At 40.1% G+C, this 21,321-nt stretch overlaps 1 protein-coding gene across 1 annotated transcript in view; it reads right to left on the minus strand.

The window, feature by feature from the left end:
- Positions 1-21,321, minus strand: part of PLCB1 (phospholipase C beta 1) — a 442,993-nt gene that overhangs the window by 161,726 nt on the left and 259,946 nt on the right. Inside the window, exons 4-7 of the mRNA XM_067292708.1 lie at positions 15,908-16,048; positions 8,629-8,708; positions 4,085-4,138; positions 3,087-3,162 (exon numbers count right to left, since the gene is read on the minus strand). Of these exons, the coding sequence (XP_067148809.1) occupies positions 3,087-3,162; positions 4,085-4,138; positions 8,629-8,708; positions 15,908-16,048 (351 nt within the window). The remainder of the gene's footprint in view (positions 1-3,086; positions 3,163-4,084; positions 4,139-8,628; positions 8,709-15,907; positions 16,049-21,321) is intronic.

Raw genomic sequence — 21,321 nt, forward strand, 5'->3', positions numbered from 1 at the left:
TCAGTGGAAACACCCACGCACCTTATGCGCTAATCTCCTTTTTTTGAGACCAATGAACAAACTGCAAACTTTCTGTAACATATAAAAGCATCTCTAATTTCTAGCTTGCTGAATATTGGCATTCAATTTTATTTTGTGATTAAGACTCTCTATTAATTTCAAGCACTGTTGATTTATCATTTGTCTGGTAACCTGCCTGCTTTCGTAACATCTGTATCCATCCTCTTATGTATTCAACAGCATAACAGCTATTCAAATTATTTGCACAGAAAGAACTCAATAGCTGGCTGGGGTTTTTGGAGTTACTAGTCACACTCACTGGCAGTTCATTGTAAACCTCTATACTAACTGGAGACCAGAAACCAGTCTTCATAGCCAGACAAGTGACTAAAATAAAGCTCTTCGAATTCTATTTAAGGCACCCTTTGACTTCGAAAAAAAACCCAACCTACCCAAAGTGCTTAGGGGAATCAGATCCCAAACTCAAAACTTCACTGGCATTTTTTAAGACTTCATTTAAACAATCATTTAAACATTCGCCTAGTTTCCGATCTGTTGGACGATGAATGCTTTGGAAAATCAGATCACAGAGGGTGAGCTCCTGCAAGACTCTAGGCATTCCAGGTCCAATCCAGAAAATAAATAAATAAATAAATAAATAAATAAAATCCACACTTTAAAAATGTGCTTGACTTGAAGTCCATGAGTCATCCCACTGCAGTCATGCTAAACTGCTTCGATAATTAGGACTGGAGTGCTCAGCGCTGTAGAGAATCAATCCCTTATTAAGGTCCCAAAATATGAATTGAAGAGTTTATTTTAGGCACTGCAGGGGGGTCTCTTTGGTGCTATTCTTCTACAGCAGGAGGAATGGAAACTTCTATGGCAATGAGAATTCCTCCTCCTCTCCCACTTATACAACGGCTACACATTGTCCCAAAAGGCCTCCTTGCAACCAGCAACACGGGGAATTCCCTAAAGAGAGGGGCTAGCAGATGCTGAAGAGAGTACTGTCACACACAAGCCCAGGCAGTGATACCACCCACTGGCAGCGTAGCTCAGGCTGCCCTATGTTCAGGTCATTGCTTGTGATGAAGATATATGAGGGACTGTTTCAACCCTGAAGCTATGAATCAGGAGGAGGCAAGACTGATACATGCTGACCTGGCATCCATTTACTTATGCCTATGAATTTCATCTTGTGCTTTAGGGTTTCTGAGTGCGTTTTGTAGCTTCTGAGAGGTGCAGCAAAGAATCAAGGGAAGCTCATGGCCAGTGAGTCCCATATCTTTCTAATGTAACAGAGAGATGTTTTTTATATGATGCTTAGAGAAAAAACCTTTAGAGGTATTTTTCACAATGCGTGAGTACAAATAAACAAAAAGCATAAGCTGTTAATGTCCTTGACAGACTGCACTAATACTCTGAATAATTCTGCGTGATTTTATTGAGGAAGATTCCCTGACATTCATGTGGCTTGCATACTGCAGGAGTCCAGTGTTCTTCAGTGCTTTAGAGGAATTCCACTCGTCCTGTAGTACAAGGGGGCAGAAAACCTGGAAGTTGAAACTAAGAATTTTTTGTTGTTCACATAAGCAGGAACACAAAGGAAAAGAACTATAGCCGAAGCACTGATTTTCTTCTAACCCATTACCTCTGTGAGATTCTGTTTCATGCTTTGCAAGCACTTAGCTTCTAAAATATTTTACTTCCAAGATAATCAACAAGGATTTCTTTGTTGGATGAAGTGTATTTCTCTTTTGTCCCAAACAAAGAAAGGATCTGCTTCATTCTACAAATAATTTTCAAGATGGTATCCCAGCAACAAGTATCCAGCCATGTCTATGTAAAATTGACTCTGCTTAAACAAATAACTGAAAAATGTTATGGTTTCTTTCAAGGACTCTAGTGATTGTATTTTTTTCAGTGAGAGGTAAGAAATGATTTTTTATCTTTGCTGAAATTAAATAAACAGAAGCAAGAAATCAACTCAGTTAAAAAGCAATGCTTCAGTGATTTTTTGACATATCTTATCTTAAAAATTATCTTCGCTAACAATTAAATGAAAACCAGTCTTTAAAATGAATATTTTCAGGTTTCTAACCTCATAACATTTTTAACCAGTCAAACACCTAGTTAACACAGTAATATGTGAAGTACCTTATTTTAGCTGAGATTTTTATAATCTTTTATATCTGTCTTACAAACATTCCCTGGAATTTCATGCAATAAAGCTCCCAAACCTATGATGGAAGGTCTGATTGGTAAGGAGTATCTGTGGTTTGGCTTGTGAAGATTTTGCTCCATTGCTCTTCTGAAACATTAGGACTGACTCTATAAGAAATGACCTCTGAAGCAAAGGCTGGGTGAACATCACAGTACAGTTTTCTACAAAGAGCTAGAGACTGGGAGATACAGGCTTTCCTCCACTACAGAATGGTTCTGCCCCATCTCTTGGACATCCATTGGTAGGAATTCACCTGGAAGAAGCTTCTGGGAGGAAAATCTCCACTTCAGAGGAAAGACTAAGGGCAATGTCTTCACTACAGTGTTAACTAGAATCATCTGCTTGAGTTCATTCCTCTTTAATGAGCCTTCTTGAGTGAGTAGAGCTCCTGGTAGAGCTCCGGCATTAGCAGCGTACTATGGCAGCATCCCCACAGCGTTATTAGCTTTGGCAGTATAGCATTTGACATTTACTCAACACACCTTTTAGAAAAGCTAAACTGAGTTTCAGTTGTCACTTGACTCAAGCTATAGATTTTCTTGTGAGCAGGAAACAGATTACATCGTTAGCTACACCTCAAGCTAATGTTTCTCTGAAGTCATGCCCTGACAATTGTATAATAGTCACCGAGTCTTAAAATTTTCTTGTAGGGTTTCTCCAGGGCTGGACTCACAACCCTCTGCCCCTTCCTTTAATCCAGTCACACTTCTTTCAGGCACTCCAGTTCCCTACACAATTTCAAAGCAAAGATACTCAGATTTGCACATGGATATCAGTAACTTTGGTGTGGGAAAAACTACTGAGGACCTGCCCAGTGTTCAGCCCTCTGTAGGGGCCAGGAATAAATTCAGATGCTTACCCTGGAAGATGGAAGATTACAGGCTTCTAATGCAGTCTCCACCCGCTTTCTGTCAGCGGAAAACAAGCGGTATATGCTGCAAAATGGAAATGAACAGGGATTGGCTCAAAGACACCATACTGTCCCATGTGGCTGAGAGACTGACCAACACTTCCAAGCTGATCATGTCTTTAGCTATTTAAATGAGGAATACGATTTTATGTTTTAATCAAAGCTATGTCATGCAAAAGTAAGTGAATGTTCCTTACAGACAAACTTGTAATTCTACAAGGTCTGATCAGGAAGGAAAATTAAAGGGTCATGGAAGAGACAAAAGGGTTGGGAGCCTCGGAAGATGAGATACATTACTCTTTTCTTGGTGTCCTGTTCAGATACAGCCCAAATCAGCAGTGATCAACATTTATTCCCATTTGCTTGCTGCTCAGTAACGCAAATGAGTTTAATGATGCCCACAATGAGTTTAATTCTATCCCACACAAGCCCCTATTACACTGTATAGTTATTTCAGAAAATTACCACTGCTCTCTTCACTGCATTACCTGAGCGGCATGTAATTTGAATATATTTATCCTTACAGCATGTCTCTGAGGTAAAGAAATGATGTTTTCTTATTTTATACAACTGGAACAAGAGCAGAGAGGCCAACTGTCGTGCTCCAGATCACAAAGGCAATCTATGCCCAAAGGGTATTTGAACGCTGACACCCTGAGTATCACTAACCATTTGTCCTGTTGGGTCCCCCGGCTGCTAATCCTAGCACTGACAACAGCAGTGCTAAGAAGGCCTGTTAAATACACAGGACAGAACTGCCCCTTAAGGGAGGCCTGGGGGCTCAGTGACACAGCAGTGAAGCTGTAGTGACCTCTTCGATATGTGTTATGAACAACTGATTAATGATGATGATGATGATGATTATTATTATTATGCCTATCCCAAACACATATTCATACTCGAAAATCAAAAGAGACTAAATAGTAAGAAAGGAGAACAGAACTTACTTCTTCAGAGGAATACGCCCTTCTGGAGTGACCTGCAGCTTAAGTTTTGTGTAACTGTGGAGAGAAAAGCATTCTGTTTTATTTTGGTAGCATATAAAGATATGTCTCCCCACAACTCTATAGCCCGACCCTATTGCTCTGATCAGTTCTTAAGTTTCAGTCAGTTCTTTTTCACAATATGAAAATCTATTATGATATCATTAATAAGTAAATATCTTTTCCATCACCACTAATGAACCTGATGTGTCAAATGACATCCAGCTTGGAACAAAATACTGCATATACCATTAACGCACCCCTTTATCCTCCCTCCAGGCTCCTTCTCACCCCAGCACAAGTCCCCAACTCTAACACTAAGCCGCACAAAATCACAAAGGACAGAAATGGAGCGGCCCAAGCTACCAGCCAGGCTACCCTTTTGCCAAAGAAGGCTGCTTCCTTTCTGCTATGTCCAGTGCAGGAATAAACAATGTTTCAGCTTCACCTCCTTCAAATCCACATCCCAATGGATTTCACTGTTAGGAAATCCTCACTGCTATGAATGGAAGTTTTCTTTGCATCATGCCTTGCCATTATTCCCAGCTATTATTCTACCTGCGAGTAGCTTCAAGAAGAACGTTATTCTTTTCTGGTGGTTGCATACAGGCATGAAAGGTGCACCCTCGAGGCAAGATGCTCAGGCTGAAGTGATGGGCAAGTCTGCTTCAAGGATGCACTGTCTCCTCCCAGCTCCCTAATAGCTATTATCCAACTGTCTGTCCATCTCACTATCTCTGTAGCAAGGTGAGCCCCCTCTTTCCAGGCAGAGCAGTCTGCTTCCTGAATTGTGCCACAGAGGCCACACAGCTTGACTGGACAGGGGGCCACACTCCTCTTTCAGAGACTGAAATTATCCCTGGATGCTGCATGCAAATATCACTGCCTCTCTGAGTCCTCGCCATTAGACATCAGTGAATGCTTCTCGGGCACTTTGACCCTAAACCTTGTCACTCCCCTGCTGAAAAGAAGTCAAATCGCTGGCAACTGAAATGTCTCCACACCAGCAAGAGTATAAATATATACAGCAGTCCTGGGCAAGCTCGAGACCTTAGGAATCTGAAGCAATATAAAAATTACAAGCTGAAACTGTCTACAGCCAGGCAATTACACAGCTTCTGAACTAAGCATTTAGAGTATCTCCATATCTCAGGACCTGTGACTTCTTTCACATGCTCATTAGCGCAGCAGGATGAGGATGTATCTCTCCCTGTCCAAATCTTTCAGCATACCGACTCAAAGTCTAACAGGAGTCAACCAGTAGCTTTAATGAGCAGCAGTTTGGGCCTACAGCTATTATGTGCTGATCCTCCTTGTATGTGAGGACTACTGGTTACCAGCAGCAGCCTGCAAAGAGCTGAACCTTTTGAGCATGTTTTCTGTTCCACTAGTATGTAATTAAAACTATAAATGAGTTTTATGGTAACATGATTTGGTGAAAACTATGGGGACATTGAAGTGTTTCAGAGGTGTTTTTACTTTTTCATTTGACCCACTGGCCTACAAAAAGAAAAAGAAATGGCATGGTTCTAATAAACACTCCTTTTTTCCCCTACTCACAATACCTGTAATGGCATCAAAAACAACGCGCATGCTATTATCTCTAACTAGCTTAGGAACATTTTCTCAAATCCTTGTCTCTTCATATGCATCCTGTGGAAATTGAAATCTCTTGTGCTACTGTGTCACCAAAGAGAAGTATTTAGAAAAAAACCCCAAAACTGAGTTAGATTTTAAAAAAATCACAGTGATTAAAAAAAGGTTTCTTTTTACTTGCCTTCTGTTTTTTTAACTTTCAAGTACACTCTGGACACAATTTAATGATTTCCTCTATAATCAAGAAGGCTAGAAATAGAAATAAAATGAAAAAAAATAAGGATCCTGAATTTCTAAGCTTTAGTGAAAGCAAAATCAAAAGATTTGTGTCGGAAGAATAGCCAACCTCCAGCAGTACTAGCCACCTTTTTCTTCCCCAAAGTCTTTGATAGACATGGGACACTATTTCTTTCCCCTGCAGCCATAATCCATCCAAGAAAGCGAGGCAGGCCGTTCTTGCTGAAAGGTCGGCTGCTGAGAGATACACCCATCAGCAGCAGCTCAATGGACTAATTTCAACAGTGACTGACTCCAGAACTGACAAACTTTGGACATAATGTTGACCCAAGGTTTCCCCAGTAGACTCATCCTTTGCTAACCACTTCAGCAGCTAGTATTCCAGCACTACTGCACTCCAGTATTAATTTCTGTACCCACATACAAAAATACGCTGCACAATTACAACAGATTAATGAGCACTTTATATCCAAAATGCCAGTTTTTACTAACACCCTCCAGCCCAAAAATTAACCCTATTTTTCTCATCTGACCAAATCACAGTAAAGCTATTCAAAGTTTTTACTAAAGCACTTCCAACGTTGCAAGCGACTGAATGCCACAAAGAGAAATGCCTTTCTAATTCTGCTGTAATGCAAGTGCTTTTTTATTTCAACAAAAGGGTTCTGACAGGACTGCGACCAACCCTTTGCTCAGTACAGTAATTACAACAGGGAAGTATTTTTAAACTTCAAAGTCAAAGATTACTTAAGTGAATCTGATTTGGCATCTGTGCAAAGGACCCTGGAAACCCAACAGCTCCCAAGTGATTTATTAATTAGTGGAAAAAGAAAAGACACAGGAATACCATGCTTGCCTGCTATCCAATCTACTCGATGTGTCCAGCGACCTCATCTTTAATTAATACTGCTTGAATAATCATAGAAAAATATGAATAAGACAGGCTCTTCTATACTGTGTGATAAAATGCTCCTTCTTTGAGTTCTGTATGAAAATGTGCATAGTCCTCCATTGCATACCTGTCAGCCAAGTCCACTGGCCACCTGGGAATTTGAGTGGCAAGGGGGCAAAGAAACAGTAACATCAAGTCACCCCTGTAACTCACCTACGACCTGTGGAGGTGACTGCAGTAATCTCTGTTCTTGCTCTTACATAGAGCTGTATGGACAAAGTGAAATCTAACCTAGGGTTAGCAGTTCAGGAGCAAAGGGGGAACGTAGGCTCTGTAATTTAGGAATCTGATGTAAGCACTGCCTAGCTGGCATTTTATGTGCACATTCCTGACGGGGAAAGGAGAGAGGGCAATCTAATCCTTCTGAAGTCAGTGGAGAGACACAGAGACCAACAAAGACCTAAAGGCAGAGATCTGGTTGCCTAATTTAGACACTCTCATTTCTCCACAGAGCCATAAAGGAACTCAGAAGACTTTCTGGAAAGTAACTGGAGCTGCTCACGTTAGCACAGTGCTTTCTCCATTGTCAACATACGGAACCAAAAGGAAATGCTAAATGCTTCCATCCACTGGGATTTGGTTCACTTAATTTATCATTGTTGTCCCAGCATAGCGTTATTGGATGATAGTTCTTGCTATGTCCAACTTTCAAAGTTTCTTCAAGAATTTGTGTTGACTTCACCTGGACCACAATGAAAACTATGAGCAGGAAACACACGCACCCCTCCCAGAACAGGCACTTCTGCGTAATGGCATGGGACTGAAGTTAAGCAGGCAGGGAACCTTCTGACTATATATGGATGCAGCTAATGAAATCAGGCATGCATAATCTCACACAGCCCAGAAAAGGGGTGGGCTAACTTGCTTCTTGAATGGAGGCAAGTTTTAGGAACCCAAGCCTCCACTTAGTATTTAGCTGGATTGATTCTCTTTCTAAGGGCAGAAACTATCAGCTGTTCAGGGGGAAATAAAAAGCTGAACATAACTAGTCATCCTGTAAGCCAGGGACAATATATCTTTTCTTTTGTCATAGCATAAGGCTATCAAACACTCCAGTTAGGTATCAGCTTTGCCATGCTGTTCTCCACATCATTTAAGCAAAACCAGCTCAGCCTGTGCATTTATCATCCCTTAGATACCTGCTAATCTTAGATTTAGTTCTCTTTCATTTCTGAGGTGCCTGCTGTTTTTACACCCCCAAATTTATCATAAACAGTTTCTGTACTTTGGTGAAAGTAACTCGGAATCTGTGCACTATGCAAACCAATCCAGATGAACACATTTACAACTTCTCTCTCAAGCGTGCTAAAATCAGAGGTATTAGACTAAGGAAAAGGAATTCCAGTATTTCTCATTTGTTGATCTATAACAGAAAAAAGGAAAATAAACTAGAAGTAGGTCAGTTTGGAATTCTTTGTATTTAAATGGCAAGCCTCAGACTGCAGCTGAAGCTACAGCTTCTGTGTACTACAGGAAGATGGCATAAAAAAAAAGTATTTTAGCCGTGACTCAGTAGTTTGTGACGGGAACCTTATCAAGACTTTCTTTAAAATGACGTTTAGATAATAGCTTTTTAATACAATGAGAAAGGATAACCTATGTTTACAGAAGTGACAACTCATCAAAGCATAAACAATAGGTGACAATATGACTAACAAGAGAAAAGGAAAATGACGCAGATAGAAGAGTAACACCCATAGCAATAACTACTATGGCTACTTACGCTTTTTCCAGAAATGCATCCCTTGACATGTTCTGTGCCAACAAATTTGTTGCCAGACTGAACACTTCATCTGACCATTCCTACAGAGATAAAATTTGATTAAATAGGGCTTAGTTTAGATGTTTACTTACATAATGGAAAATACTTTCAATGATTATATTGTTAGCAAAAATCGCCTAATTAAAGCCTGAATTTGATTTTTTCCAATTATAGCTTCCTTCCTAGTCAATGGGACCTGACTTTTTCATTTTGCAGAAAATGAAGATTATTACAAATATTTATTTAAAGATATCTTATCCTGGTGTATTCGAAAAAAAGATCAAATGGATAAATGTCTAATGCAAAGCACATTCAAGGTCCTGGGAGTTGTGCCATAAATATCATAGAAAAATACATTTTCTTGTGTGATGGATACTGTTCTGACTGATACACAAAGGATTAAAAAAGGAGCTTCTATACTGCCATTCTTGTAAACGAAGCTGAAAAGGATTTAGATACCCTCTGAAGTTATACAGACCTGACACTGTGGGACGCATACCATACCATAATAAATACCTTGCTAGAATGGCTCCCTTTGTAAGAGTTCGTTACAATAGCCTCTACCTCACTCTCTCCATAGACTGTGAAGTAATTCAGGCAACAAATATCAACCTAAGCTTTTATGGTGTACACTGAATGAAGAACTGTAAGTCCAGACTCCATCTGAGATCTTACCAGCCAACATGAGAAACATGCTTGAAGAACCACACCAGTAGAGAAATACACATTTCAACTATTCTCATGTACTGTGAAACTTTAACTGCAGTTTGTAGATACTGATAAATAGGACATTGTTGTTTTATATAATCAACCCTTCACAACTTGCATTTGGATTTCTAGTCACTGCAACATCACCCATCCCTATTTAAGGAACCACTGTATATTTAATCACAGTTTCTTATGCTTAAGAGATTCATGCCTTTTGAAACCATCACAGTATGTGAAGTGTCTCCTTCCCTTTCTTCATTGCCAGTGTCAGATCTACAGTGAGCTCTCTGTTCCCTCAGACACGGAGGCTTGGAGCAAGTTTTGATGCCTCATTTCCCTACCTGGATGTATGCAATTCATTTATCCTCATGTTTCCGCCACAGACTCTTGAGTCCCCATACTCCTCTGCTTCCCCCCACCACCTATCCTTCCTTTTACCCTACCCCGTACTCCTACCTCTCACTAAATTGTTTTTCTCTCTTGCCACTCTTAGGGAAGAATCCTCCTGTGCAGCCGGCTGCTCACAGCATGCCTCCCTTCTCCCCTTGCAGGCGCTGCTCTTCCCAGGCTTGTCTCTCTTTTTTCCTCCCTTTATTTTCCCAGATTAGTTTTTCTCATTCCTATGTCTGTGTCTTTGCTGAAGATCTCTCACTGGGTCCCAGTTCTTTCTCGGGTTCACAGCGAGACTCTGCTACATGATTATAATCTAAGTATAGACTCTCGCTGCTTGACTTGCAGGTCTCTCCTGCAGCTTTTCATCGACAACTTCAGCACATTTTTCTTTACTAACTTGGTGCTCATTTACAATCTTTAATTGAAATTTGTTTTAACTACAAATGTGTTTTTGGATTGGCTTTGTTTTATTCCTTTGAAAGAAACAAACAAAAAAATGCAATGCCTTTGCAAACAGTGCGAATTTTTTTTTTGACTTAATGAACTTTTCTGAATTTTCTTTGTGTTTGCTTTTTTTATTGAGTTTCCTTTCATATCAGTCCAAATCCAAAATTCCTATGACTGCACACCCTCATAGATGCATACTGTTTGGGAGGTAATCACTGTCTTTGTTTCTCCTTTTTTTTGGAGAAAAAAATAGGAAAAAAGGGGGATTTCATTTTGACAAGTACTGATAATAACATGAAAAGCATCACTGACTTCCAACGAAACTAACTTTCCTAAGTTACGTTGGTGTTTACAGGTTTGTTTTATCTAAAAAGCCTTAAGTTTCAGCACGACTAGGTGATCAAGTCAGGACAGGTTAAAATGTTATAATTTTAAATATTTTTTTAAGGTGCTTGATTTGTTCCCTGAAGTTATCAGACCCTGTTCCTGAAACTGGTCTCAGACAGCCTCTCACAATGCGAAGGCAAAAAGGCTCCTCATGTCCCTGTGCTTAAAGGGTCCTTTGATCCACTTAAAGATTAAGTCCACTCAATCTCAGAGCTCGCACCTAAGCAGCTGAGACAAGCACATCTTGTGACTGATGTTTCTGGCAGACAAACCTGCCTCCCTAAGAACCAGCTTTGCTGTTCTGGAGTTAAACACTTGTTGCTGAAGTATTCTTCCCCTCCATCTCTCGTGACTGCTTCCATTTTTTTACTTGTTTTTCCTTGCTGGTTCTAATTTAAAAAAAAACAGGGGTGTGAGAAAGAACAGGAGAAAGAATAGGATCTTTCAGCAACGCGACTGCTTCTCTGTGACTCTTGGAACAGCAAGTATATTAAATGCAGAATCTTCTTTCTTCTTGGTAACTCATTTTTCCAGTCTCAAAATAGGCACATCTTGTAAACACTGCTTTGTTTAGACACTAATAACAGCAGTTAAAACCTCTCCCTGCGACGCTAACAGCTGCAAAGATTAATGGTAGCATAAAATATTATTTAGGAATTGAAAATACGTTGGTTTTTAACCAAACTTGGTAGGCTTTGTTTTGATCACACTGATGCTGCTGGGCTTACAGCTAAGGTACTTTCTAGCAAACAGAATCATGGCACTTCAATAGTATCCCACACCCCAGGTCGTCCTTCTGTTTTCTGAGCGCTTGTTCACAGGACCAAAAGGGGAACGCACAATCACTATGTGCCTGTCACAAGCATTATTTATATAAACAGCCTTGCCATGCTCCTTTGCTAGCTTCTCCTGGCTCTTCAAGTGACCACACTGCTCTTGCCAAATACTCTAAAGGCTACCTGCAGACTGAGCCGCTTCTAACTATATAGGTGTCAAGTCAACACGTTAGAGCAGTATTTGCTCCCTTCCTCTCACATTTTAGGGTCTTCCTTCCAGTCACCACAAAGCTGCAGCCAAAAAAACAGGATCAGAAAATGTGCCAAGGATCACGTCATCTTTCCAGTCACTGGTCTGAACCCTCAGCAGGAGGTGAAACAACAGCACTGAACACAGACCCAAAGAAATAAATGAGATGCTTTTTACTGACTTCAATGGACTTTGGCTGTGAGCCGAGATGTGACTTGCTGCTTTAGCTACCAAATGGTTCTGTTGCCTTGGTTTTGCTGCACGGCATATCATATTATAAGTCGGTGTATAATATACTGCACGGTGCAGGATCCCTTTACCAGCAGCACCGGTCCCAGAGTGCAGTGCTTGGAGAGAGTGCTCCACGGGGCAGAAAGCTGTTATGCGTAGAAAGAAAACAGCCGACTGCGGAAAGATTATAACAGACTCTGAATCACTGCTGCAACAGCAGACTCCTGTACAGATGTAATACAAAAGGAAAATATAAATCTGGGTATTTTGAAATAGGTTTGTAGTAGAGCCAACAAACTCTGCAGACTGCAAGCCTCTGATCCCATTTGGTGGAGGAAGAACGCAGCCTTCTAACAAACGTTAATTCCAAGCAAGTCACATCAGTCATGACAGAGCTGCATGAATCCACTCTCCTTTTGACTGTTATACTAATTCATTTTTATATCATTCCTAGGAATTTTACTAACAAATTAGGTAGCTTGTCTGTGCTTTGGTACGTAAGTAGTGTACTAGCAGCAGCACATTTTGAAATTTGTTGCTCGGTGAACTCATTTCTCTCCTCTACTGCCTGCATCAGAATACATACCTTAAGACATTTATCTCAATAGAAGAGATGAGACTTTTTCCATAAGAAAAGACAGCACACATTCTTGAAAATCCTTACTTCAAATCAGAACTGACTATATGTGAAGGCAGCGTTTCTCGCATGTTTGTTTTTGGTGGGAGGTTAACAAAGCAAGTTAGTGAAATCATATGCTTTGGCAGCCATATAAATTTTATTTTAAAAAAATAATTAAATAGACACAAATGTATACTGTTTATTTGAACATTTTATTATACTGATTAAGCTTTTAAATATGCCTAAGAAGTTGAAAAAATGAAGCTGTCTGCTGGAATACACATTACAGCACAACTTGTGAATCATCTTTGACTACATTATTTTACTTATGGAGGAATTCATCAGCTTTTAGTGACAGATCTGACCCAAAGCTCATCAGACTGAACAGTAACACATTTCCCTGAGCTTTGGATCAGGCACTATATGGCTAAGATAGACTACGGCAGTGAGGATAGAGTTGGTGTGAGCAACTGAAATGAGAGCAACAGGAAAGAGATGGGAAGGATGAGAAGTTCACTTCAGAAGTGAATGGATTCGGCAAGAGAATGAAATATTGGAGAGAAGACACAGAGATTCACAGGTTGGACTTCATAATGTCCAATTATGAGGAAAAAGAACATCTGCTCAGAATAGGATTTGAGAAAGAAATTCTTGCTTAATCCTGGCTTCTGTAGTGCTGTGTGTTTCTAGATGCTCACAAATCCTGTCCCAAGACAAACAGACACATCTGTCTGAAAAAAGGCAAGCACTGTATCAGTGCTATTTGTCTTCATCATCAAGGTGGGTCTACCAACCCACCTTTCAGACTAACAAATTTCAAGCTGCATACTTTGTAAAAACCAGCTGGGTCTGCGTCCTTCAGCCTTTAAATTTTAGCTATTTTTTCTTGGAGGACTGTGAACAAAACAGTACATTGTGACTTCGTAGTAATTTCTAGCTCTTTTCTGAGTTGACTTAGAGCAAGTTCAATAGCTCAAGGCTCACATTTTCATAATTGTCCCACAACTCAGACAATGGATGTGCTGAACACATGTGCTGAAGTTCATTTAACATAAAAGTGGAATAGTAAGTCCTAAAGGGAGGGGAAGGGGAGATATCAACCTTCTGCGAAGGAAGAAAACCCCATGATTTAATTACTTTAACTGCCTTACTAAGACTTTTTCTATTTACTTTGGCTTTCTTCTCCAAGTGAGGGCCTGACTGATTCACGTCACACAGCTTGAAAAACAAGGTACCACAAAGCAAGGGTTAATCAGAAAAATATTCATACACTGAAAAGGGAAAGGTGGAGGAGGTTTTCATTGGCACTTGCTTTCCTTAGAATGGCAGTGAGAGTTAGGGTCACAATTTTCACGTGTGACGTTGGAAACTTCTTGTTTTTGCACTCCTCCTCAGAACTCCCTGAAGTGCTGATTTGCGCCTGATGCTCTTATTTATAAAGACCTCTCTGAGTCATTACATGGGGACTGGAGACTATGGATCATATTCTATGGTCTGGCTCATATAAAGTTGGAAAGCTTGTTAAATAGAGAAGAATTTATAGATGCATTCAATAGTGATTACACCCTGCTCTCATTGAAACAATCAGGATATTTAGTATGATTTCAAAGCAAGCAAAGCTAATCTGGATGCTTTTCAAGATAACACCCTCAGGCTACACTGCTTAATTGATAAAATATGGATTTATTTGGTCCACCACATTTACAAGTAACAATAAAGACTCAGATTCTTAGCTGCTCAGACCATAGGAGTTGCTCAGGATTTACAGCAGCAAAACTTCTCTAATACAGTTTTATCTACTGCATTTTAAGGTTCCATTACCAAACAGAAAATGGCCCTAAAATAAGTATTTCAGAACTGATTTAGCTTGGCACTGCCAAAAGCAAATAGATTATGGCTCACTGATTGTTTGCTAGACAGGAAAGCAAACAAGAGAAGTAGATACGCTTCTGATTTATGTGATCTTCCTTGGTAAGTGTTACCAATTTTTGCTGTTAAAGTTTTAACACACCTTTTCAATTTCCTCCATAAACTTAGTTTTTTTTCCTGAAGAATTGTTTCAAGTGCTTTCCCTTATGCAGTGTTAGGTTTCTTAACCACCCCTGTAGAACACAGCTCTGCATTTTAAGGCCTAAGGACAGCACTTCCCACACAGCAGCCCATGGATCACTATGAATTCATTTGTCTCTATTCTTTTGTATCACAGGAACAGAAGAAATCATATTTTCATTGAACTGACCAACCAGCTAATGAAGATTTGCACAGACGGAAAACTAGCAAGGAAAAGTACATCCTCCCAGGTGAAGACTCTCTTCCGATGACCTATCTCACCTGGGCTGACAATCTCAGTTGCCCGTGAGGCCCCATATCAAAGACACCCTTTGACCAAAACACATGGGGGCAATGAGAATACTGAAGAAGTCCTTACTGTAGTTAAGTAACAGGATTCTATGGAGAAATTATCTTTTTGAGGCAATCTAGTGGATTCAAGCATGCAAACTGTATGAAAGTGTACTTTGTGCGAGGTTGTCTGGAGGCAAGACAGACAGGGTCTATCTATACAAATGGAAGTGTGAAAGAGGAGTAGCTTTTGAATGTCAATTTGGGATAGCTAAATCAAAGATTTCCCATTTCATTAAACCCAGTTGTGGTGTACAGAAGGTGCCCGACAGCAACAAAGCAAACGTGTGTTAAAATCTATTGTAGCTTCCTTATCACACACAGCTGTGTTTTATGTGTTTTGTTGGATAGAAATGACAGGTACTGCGTAACTGCATGGAAAAAATACTTTCATAAGGTAATGACATCTACTTCACAACTCTTTTCAAGGACTATCAGCAGGCAAAATGCATACTTAAAATTGACCTTTGAACACGACTAGAACAGGTCATGAGTGTAAGTTAAATTAGGTGTCTGCTTGCTGTCATACTTGAACATACAAAGTAGATCTGTAGATAAACAAACTCCCACTACTCTGACACAGGTCAACCTTAAAAAGTCAACAGTTTACACACTTATCATGGATGATCCATAATTAGCATACACTTAGAACAAGTATTAAAGGGTGATAACTACTGAAAAATATCAATTGTTGGTGGAGAGTCAGAATATATTTCTTATACCTGAGTTAATCTGCGCATATATGATTATTTTCACAACACTCATTTGGGCTTTACGAAGAGAGTAACATGCAATGTTCTGAAGATGAATACATACATCAGTGACAGAATTTGCTGAATATACTCCCAGAAAATAATGACTGCACATATCTCCTTTGATAATGAGCAGCACAACTCTATTATTGAATTTAGGTTCATCTCATTTGAAAAGGCAGGTTAGTAATCTCCACTTCTCTCTCTCATTTATCCATATTTCAAAGCAATACTTTAAAAACGTTAATTCTATATGACATAGATGAATGTGCATTACCTTTGCTATATCCTCTTGAAATGCCACTAGGTTCAAGTATGATATATTGACCAGGTCTGGACCATAGACAACAGTTATCATTCGATTTTCTAGTCGACCTCCTAGGTTCCCAGTATCCAGCAGTTCACGCAGTTTCGGATCCTGCAAGTAAACATATTGAAATATAGTTAATACCTTTTGTGAATATTTATATTAAAAAACAATGAATATTTTTTGCACTACTTTTTTGCAATACATAAATTTTGAAAACTTGTGTGATTTTGAACATTTTAAACATGATCACAGTAGGTTCTGATCTGGTTAATTTTTTATTAATATATTTAAAGTTATTAACTCAAAAAAAAAAAAATCACTACCCAGAACCCTTCAAAGCCTCTGAGCTCTCCAAAGGCACAGTGAAGATGAAAAGTTGTTCAGATGCTGGCTGTACCTTCCAACTCTCAGCTATTCAGTCTTTTAAATTAAGCATACACAACCTGTTTTACTAGTCAAAATTACATAGTCTAGTCAAAGGCTACTGCTCTCTGTAGAAAAATTCTCTATGATTTTAATGGATTTCAGATAAAGCTCAAAATGAGGAGATTTTTTTTTTTCCTAAAGAATTCAAAAGACTGCCTGGAATTAACAGCCTTAAATATTATGCCATGAAATAGATAATGTAATTTTGGTGATGCATTCCTTTTTCTCCTTCATGTCCAAAAGGACATGCATTATTTAAATTGTAAAATATATATTCCACTTATATTTAGTTTTCAGTCTTTTTTTCATGTTTATGTCCATTATAAAAATTAATACATAACATTTTTGTGAAGGAAAGATATATTCAGAAAATTTTCTTGCTGTTAATTATAGCCAGAACTTCAACTTCACTGGTAGCATAAGCATGTGAGAAACAATTTCAGGTTATTTGCTAACTCTACTACTTTCTAAGAAATTACGCTGCAGCATTTCCAAGAAATGCACTATGTGTTTTTCAGACTAGGAAAACTGCTTGATTCCTGGCCTCAAGATACAGTATATAAAGGCAAACGCAGAGGAAAAGAAGAAGTCCTGCATGACTGATTTCAACCCTCAGAATAGAGCTAGTATAATTTGAAAGTTCCAGGTTTCTTATAAGGCAATATTTTTTCAGTCTGGTATAAATATTAGAAAAAGCCCAGGGAATGGGATTATTACAGGATTATGTTTGATTTCTTCACTAATGTGAAGACATAGTAGATTCTGTGTAGGGTTCGAATAATTTCCAAACTGTCAGGAACACATACTGCAGTTTACATCTCACTCTCATATGAACCTTTTCCCTCACTGTCTGCATATATAGTTAGTATTTATGGTAATTCTTAATATTTAATAACTTTTGAATAACAATCAAAATCCTGACTGTCCAGTACTAATTCAATTTACTGTAATAGGATGATAACCTTAAGAAGATAAAAACGGCCATTTATCCTGGATCTCACAGGAAACCGTACATCCACAAGACCTCAGTCTAAAGGCCATCTTCCGATTGGTATCAGATCTGCTTGCAGACCATGGAGTTATGCACATGTTCACCAAACACTTCCCCACCTTCAGAAGACTGTTTTAAAGTACGGCATATGAACTCGAAAGAAACTGCAAGGCTGTCTATCATAAAATGCTGAGCCTCATTAAATACTGGGTAAGACAGTAACTGTTGCAGGAAAACAGAATAATCCTGTTGGAGGGTTCTGTGCAGAAGGAATATGATTGCACTCCGAGACAAAGAAGATGTGTGTCTGCTTGCCACGCAGCAGCTATTAATAAAGGGTGTATGCCACATATCCTGAAGCATCTCAAGACAACACACAATGCACACAGAAGGCTTAAAATATCAAATCCAGCTTCAGCTGAACATATTTCAATAAACTATGGAAGAATAATCATTTTAGAGGATACAAAAATGATTCTTCACTGGAATATTTCACTTATAAAAAGCCAAACTCCAAATGATTTTTACTGGACGTTGCAGACGGACTTGCAGATGTGGCCTTTTTTTAACAGAAATTATTATATTTATTTATACACACACACACACACACACACACACACACACACACATATATATGGACTCTGTGAATGGGAATATTTTGATAGTAACTGAATGCTGGCCCTTTTTGGCCATTGCCATGGGTATATTTGCCTTTTAAGGGTGACCGCAGCACTTCCACTTGTGATTGACAACTTAGCCCTTAACTGATGTCATACTATTTGGTCCTTAGATTTGAAGCTCTCAAACTTTAGGTACCAAAGCACTCTGTCAGCTCTTCATATTCCTCATGAACAGCTCTACTTCCTTATTACCACACTGCAAACACTGCTGAGGAGATCAGCAAAGTGCCCTTCATCAAAGCCCTGCAGACTGCCAGTGCTCTGTGAATCAAAGCCCTTTTGAAAATGTCAGCAAGTTTTCCTGTGGAGATGAAGATCCTGTGCTGATAGGAAAACACATGGAAAACAACCAAGCAACACGACCCAATTTAGCTTCTTTTACGTAAATTTGATTATTTTGATTTTGATAATTCCGTTTTGAGGAACGAGACTCAAAGAAGTTTGCTGCTGTTTGTTCTTCAATATACAGGCACACAAGCAGGCAGACTGGTTTTCAGAGTAAGTGCTTTGCTAGACTGGGGCCTTATTATGAACATATTGATTAAAAAGAGCTCTTTGTGAGGCACTCACAAGAGCAACGTATGTTGAATATTGATTATATTTATTTTTTAAACACCCCAGCTACTGAAGGTCTATCATTTTAGGGAACATCTCCATGGGATGCTCAATAAATGGCACCCTGTTGACAGTGGCTGTGTAACTCATAAAAGTCCCATTTGCAGCACCATGGCTGAACATGACAGAACCTTGTTTCCCGCACACGTAGATGCTTTCTGACAACAAAGCATCCTTTCGCCTCTTTTATTCAAGAGGTCTAGGTGTCAGCTTGCTTCTTCCTTCCCACTAAAGTCGGGTAGGAGTTTCAGCTCAAGGACTAAAGCTGCCTGAAGACTTAGCCACAAACCAGGTTGGAAAAGCCAGTGTTTCTGATGTGACACTTCTGTGGTTAAAGGACTGACAGATGCCCTGGAGGGAGATGTGAACTGTAAGTAGACAAGTACAGAGAAGGTGACAAAGGATGGTATTGGCAGCACAAACAATTTCAGAATCCATTAAAAATCAGATTAACCATGTCAGATTGAGGCAAGGGTTGGGCAGATGACTCTCTGCTCGTTTGGAAAAAAGACTCTGTCTATTTAGTTCTGCTGGCATGATAAAACTAACAAAAGAAAACACACCGTAAACCTATCCAAAACAAAAATACCAAGTAAAAGAAGAAATTAGCCAGAAACATGTAAAAAATAATAAAAAATTATAGAATTTCTACAACATTCATGAACAAGCAGTGAATATAGACTATTTGTTAGAAACCAGGATCCTCTAGATAGGCAGATAAAAACAGATTTTAATCAGACTTCCAAAACTTTCTCCTGTTGTTTTTTTTCCCCCTGGAAATCATAAAAATAGTGTAAACTTAAAGAGGCTATTCAGCATCTTTAATGACAATCTCTGCAAAGACTGCTTTCAGCTGTGGTTGGTGTTATTAAAACGTAACTCTTAACACTTAAATTCCAATTAATGGGTGCTTCGCACACTACAATAAATGCAATACAGCTTTTAATAGTATCATCATTTCTTTAACCTTCTTCTGAAAACCTGCAATACACCATCTGTCCAAGAAATTTGTGCCGTTTCCTAACACATGGCCATACGTGCATATAAAACGCTGCCACATCATTTTCTGGATTTAGCCTTTATAATTGATTTATGATCTATTCCACAATGATTCTCTGCTGAGACAGAGAAACACGTCAGCGCGGGCAGGGACCAAGCGCCGTTGGGCTCCGGGAGCTGCAGGGCGCTGGGCTAGCACCTCCCAGGAGAGCTCTGCCACTAGCACCGGGCTGACACCGGTAGCAAGTCCCAGTCGCTCTGCGTGGAAACCGCCTGCGGCCCAGCTTCACTCAGACAGGCTGCGCATGCTCTCTGGCTCCATCTTGCCCTCTCCAAACCCAAAGGATTACGGATTAATTTTGCCTGTCTCCACAGAACAGAAAGCAGTTTTCTGTGTTTAGCACATCTCAAGCACTGATTTAAACACATCAATGGGCAACAGGTCAGCCAAGTTTTCATCTTAAATGTAATGCAACACCTTCCTTGTGACTGTCTCTCAAAGCAGCAACACCATTTTTGAGAGCAGCTGTCTCTGATCTGAGAACTACATTAAACAGTAACAGGATCTGTCAGATGCTAAAGATTTCCCTCGGGGTTTAATAGCTTCAGACAACATGAGGGCCAAACTGGCTGATTATCGAAAACCTCAGCCTCAGCTTTTGGGCTGAGAGCACAGTTGTGCAATGACAGTACTACAGGAATCAGAGAATGGTTGAGGTTGGAAGGGACCTCTGGAGATCATCTAGTCCAACCCCCTGCTCAAGCAGGGTCACCTAGAGTACATTGCACAGGATCACGTCCAGAGAAGGAGACTCCACAACCTCTCTGGGCAACCTGTGCCAGTGCTCTGTCACCCTCACAGGGAAGAAGTTTTTCCTTATGTTCAGATGGACCTGCCTGTGTTTCAGTTTGTGCCCGTTGCCTCGCGTCCTGTCGCTGTGCACCACTGAAAAGAGTCTGGCCCCATCCTCTTGACACCCTCCCTTCAGAAATTTGTACACATTAATAAGATCCCCTCTCAGCCTTCTCTTCTCCAGGCTAAACAGGCCCAGCTCTCTCAGCCTTTCCTCATAAGAGAGATGCTCCAGTCCCCTAATCATCTTTGTAGCCCTTCACTGGACTCGCTCCAGCCACATCCCTCTTGTCCTGGGGAGCCCAGAACTGGACGCAGGACTCCAGGTGTGGCCTCAGCAGGGCTGAGTAGAGGGGGAGGATCACCTCCCTCAACCTGCTGGCAACACTCTTCCTGATGCAGCCCAGGATACCATTGGCCTTCTTGGCCACAAGGGCACATTGCTGCCTCACGGTTAACTTGGTGTCCACCAGCACTCCCAGGTCCTTCTCGGCAGAGCTGCTTTCCAGCAGGTCAACCCCCAAAAAGAAGTTCAGTGCTGGAAAACAGTAATTTACAAAGCAAACAGAAATAAAGGATGATTACAGAAAACTCCACACTTTTTCATGCATCTACTCTGTGTCCCTGTGTGTGGACAGGGACAACCACAGATGGACACAAAGGAGAGGGAGAAGAAGGGATAAAGAGTACAAAGGCAGGCAGCCCTGACCATGTGTTCACTGGCTGGTATCACCTGGCAAGAAACGGGAGGAACAGGTTTGCCCTTCACCCACGGGCAAACCCACATCTAGAAGTGCCCTGCGCCTCCTCGTTCCTG

This window comes from Apteryx mantelli, chromosome 3 (genome assembly GCF_036417845.1).
Source record: "Apteryx mantelli isolate bAptMan1 chromosome 3, bAptMan1.hap1, whole genome shotgun sequence".
Classification (NCBI taxonomy): Eukaryota; Metazoa; Chordata; class Aves; order Apterygiformes; family Apterygidae; genus Apteryx; species Apteryx mantelli.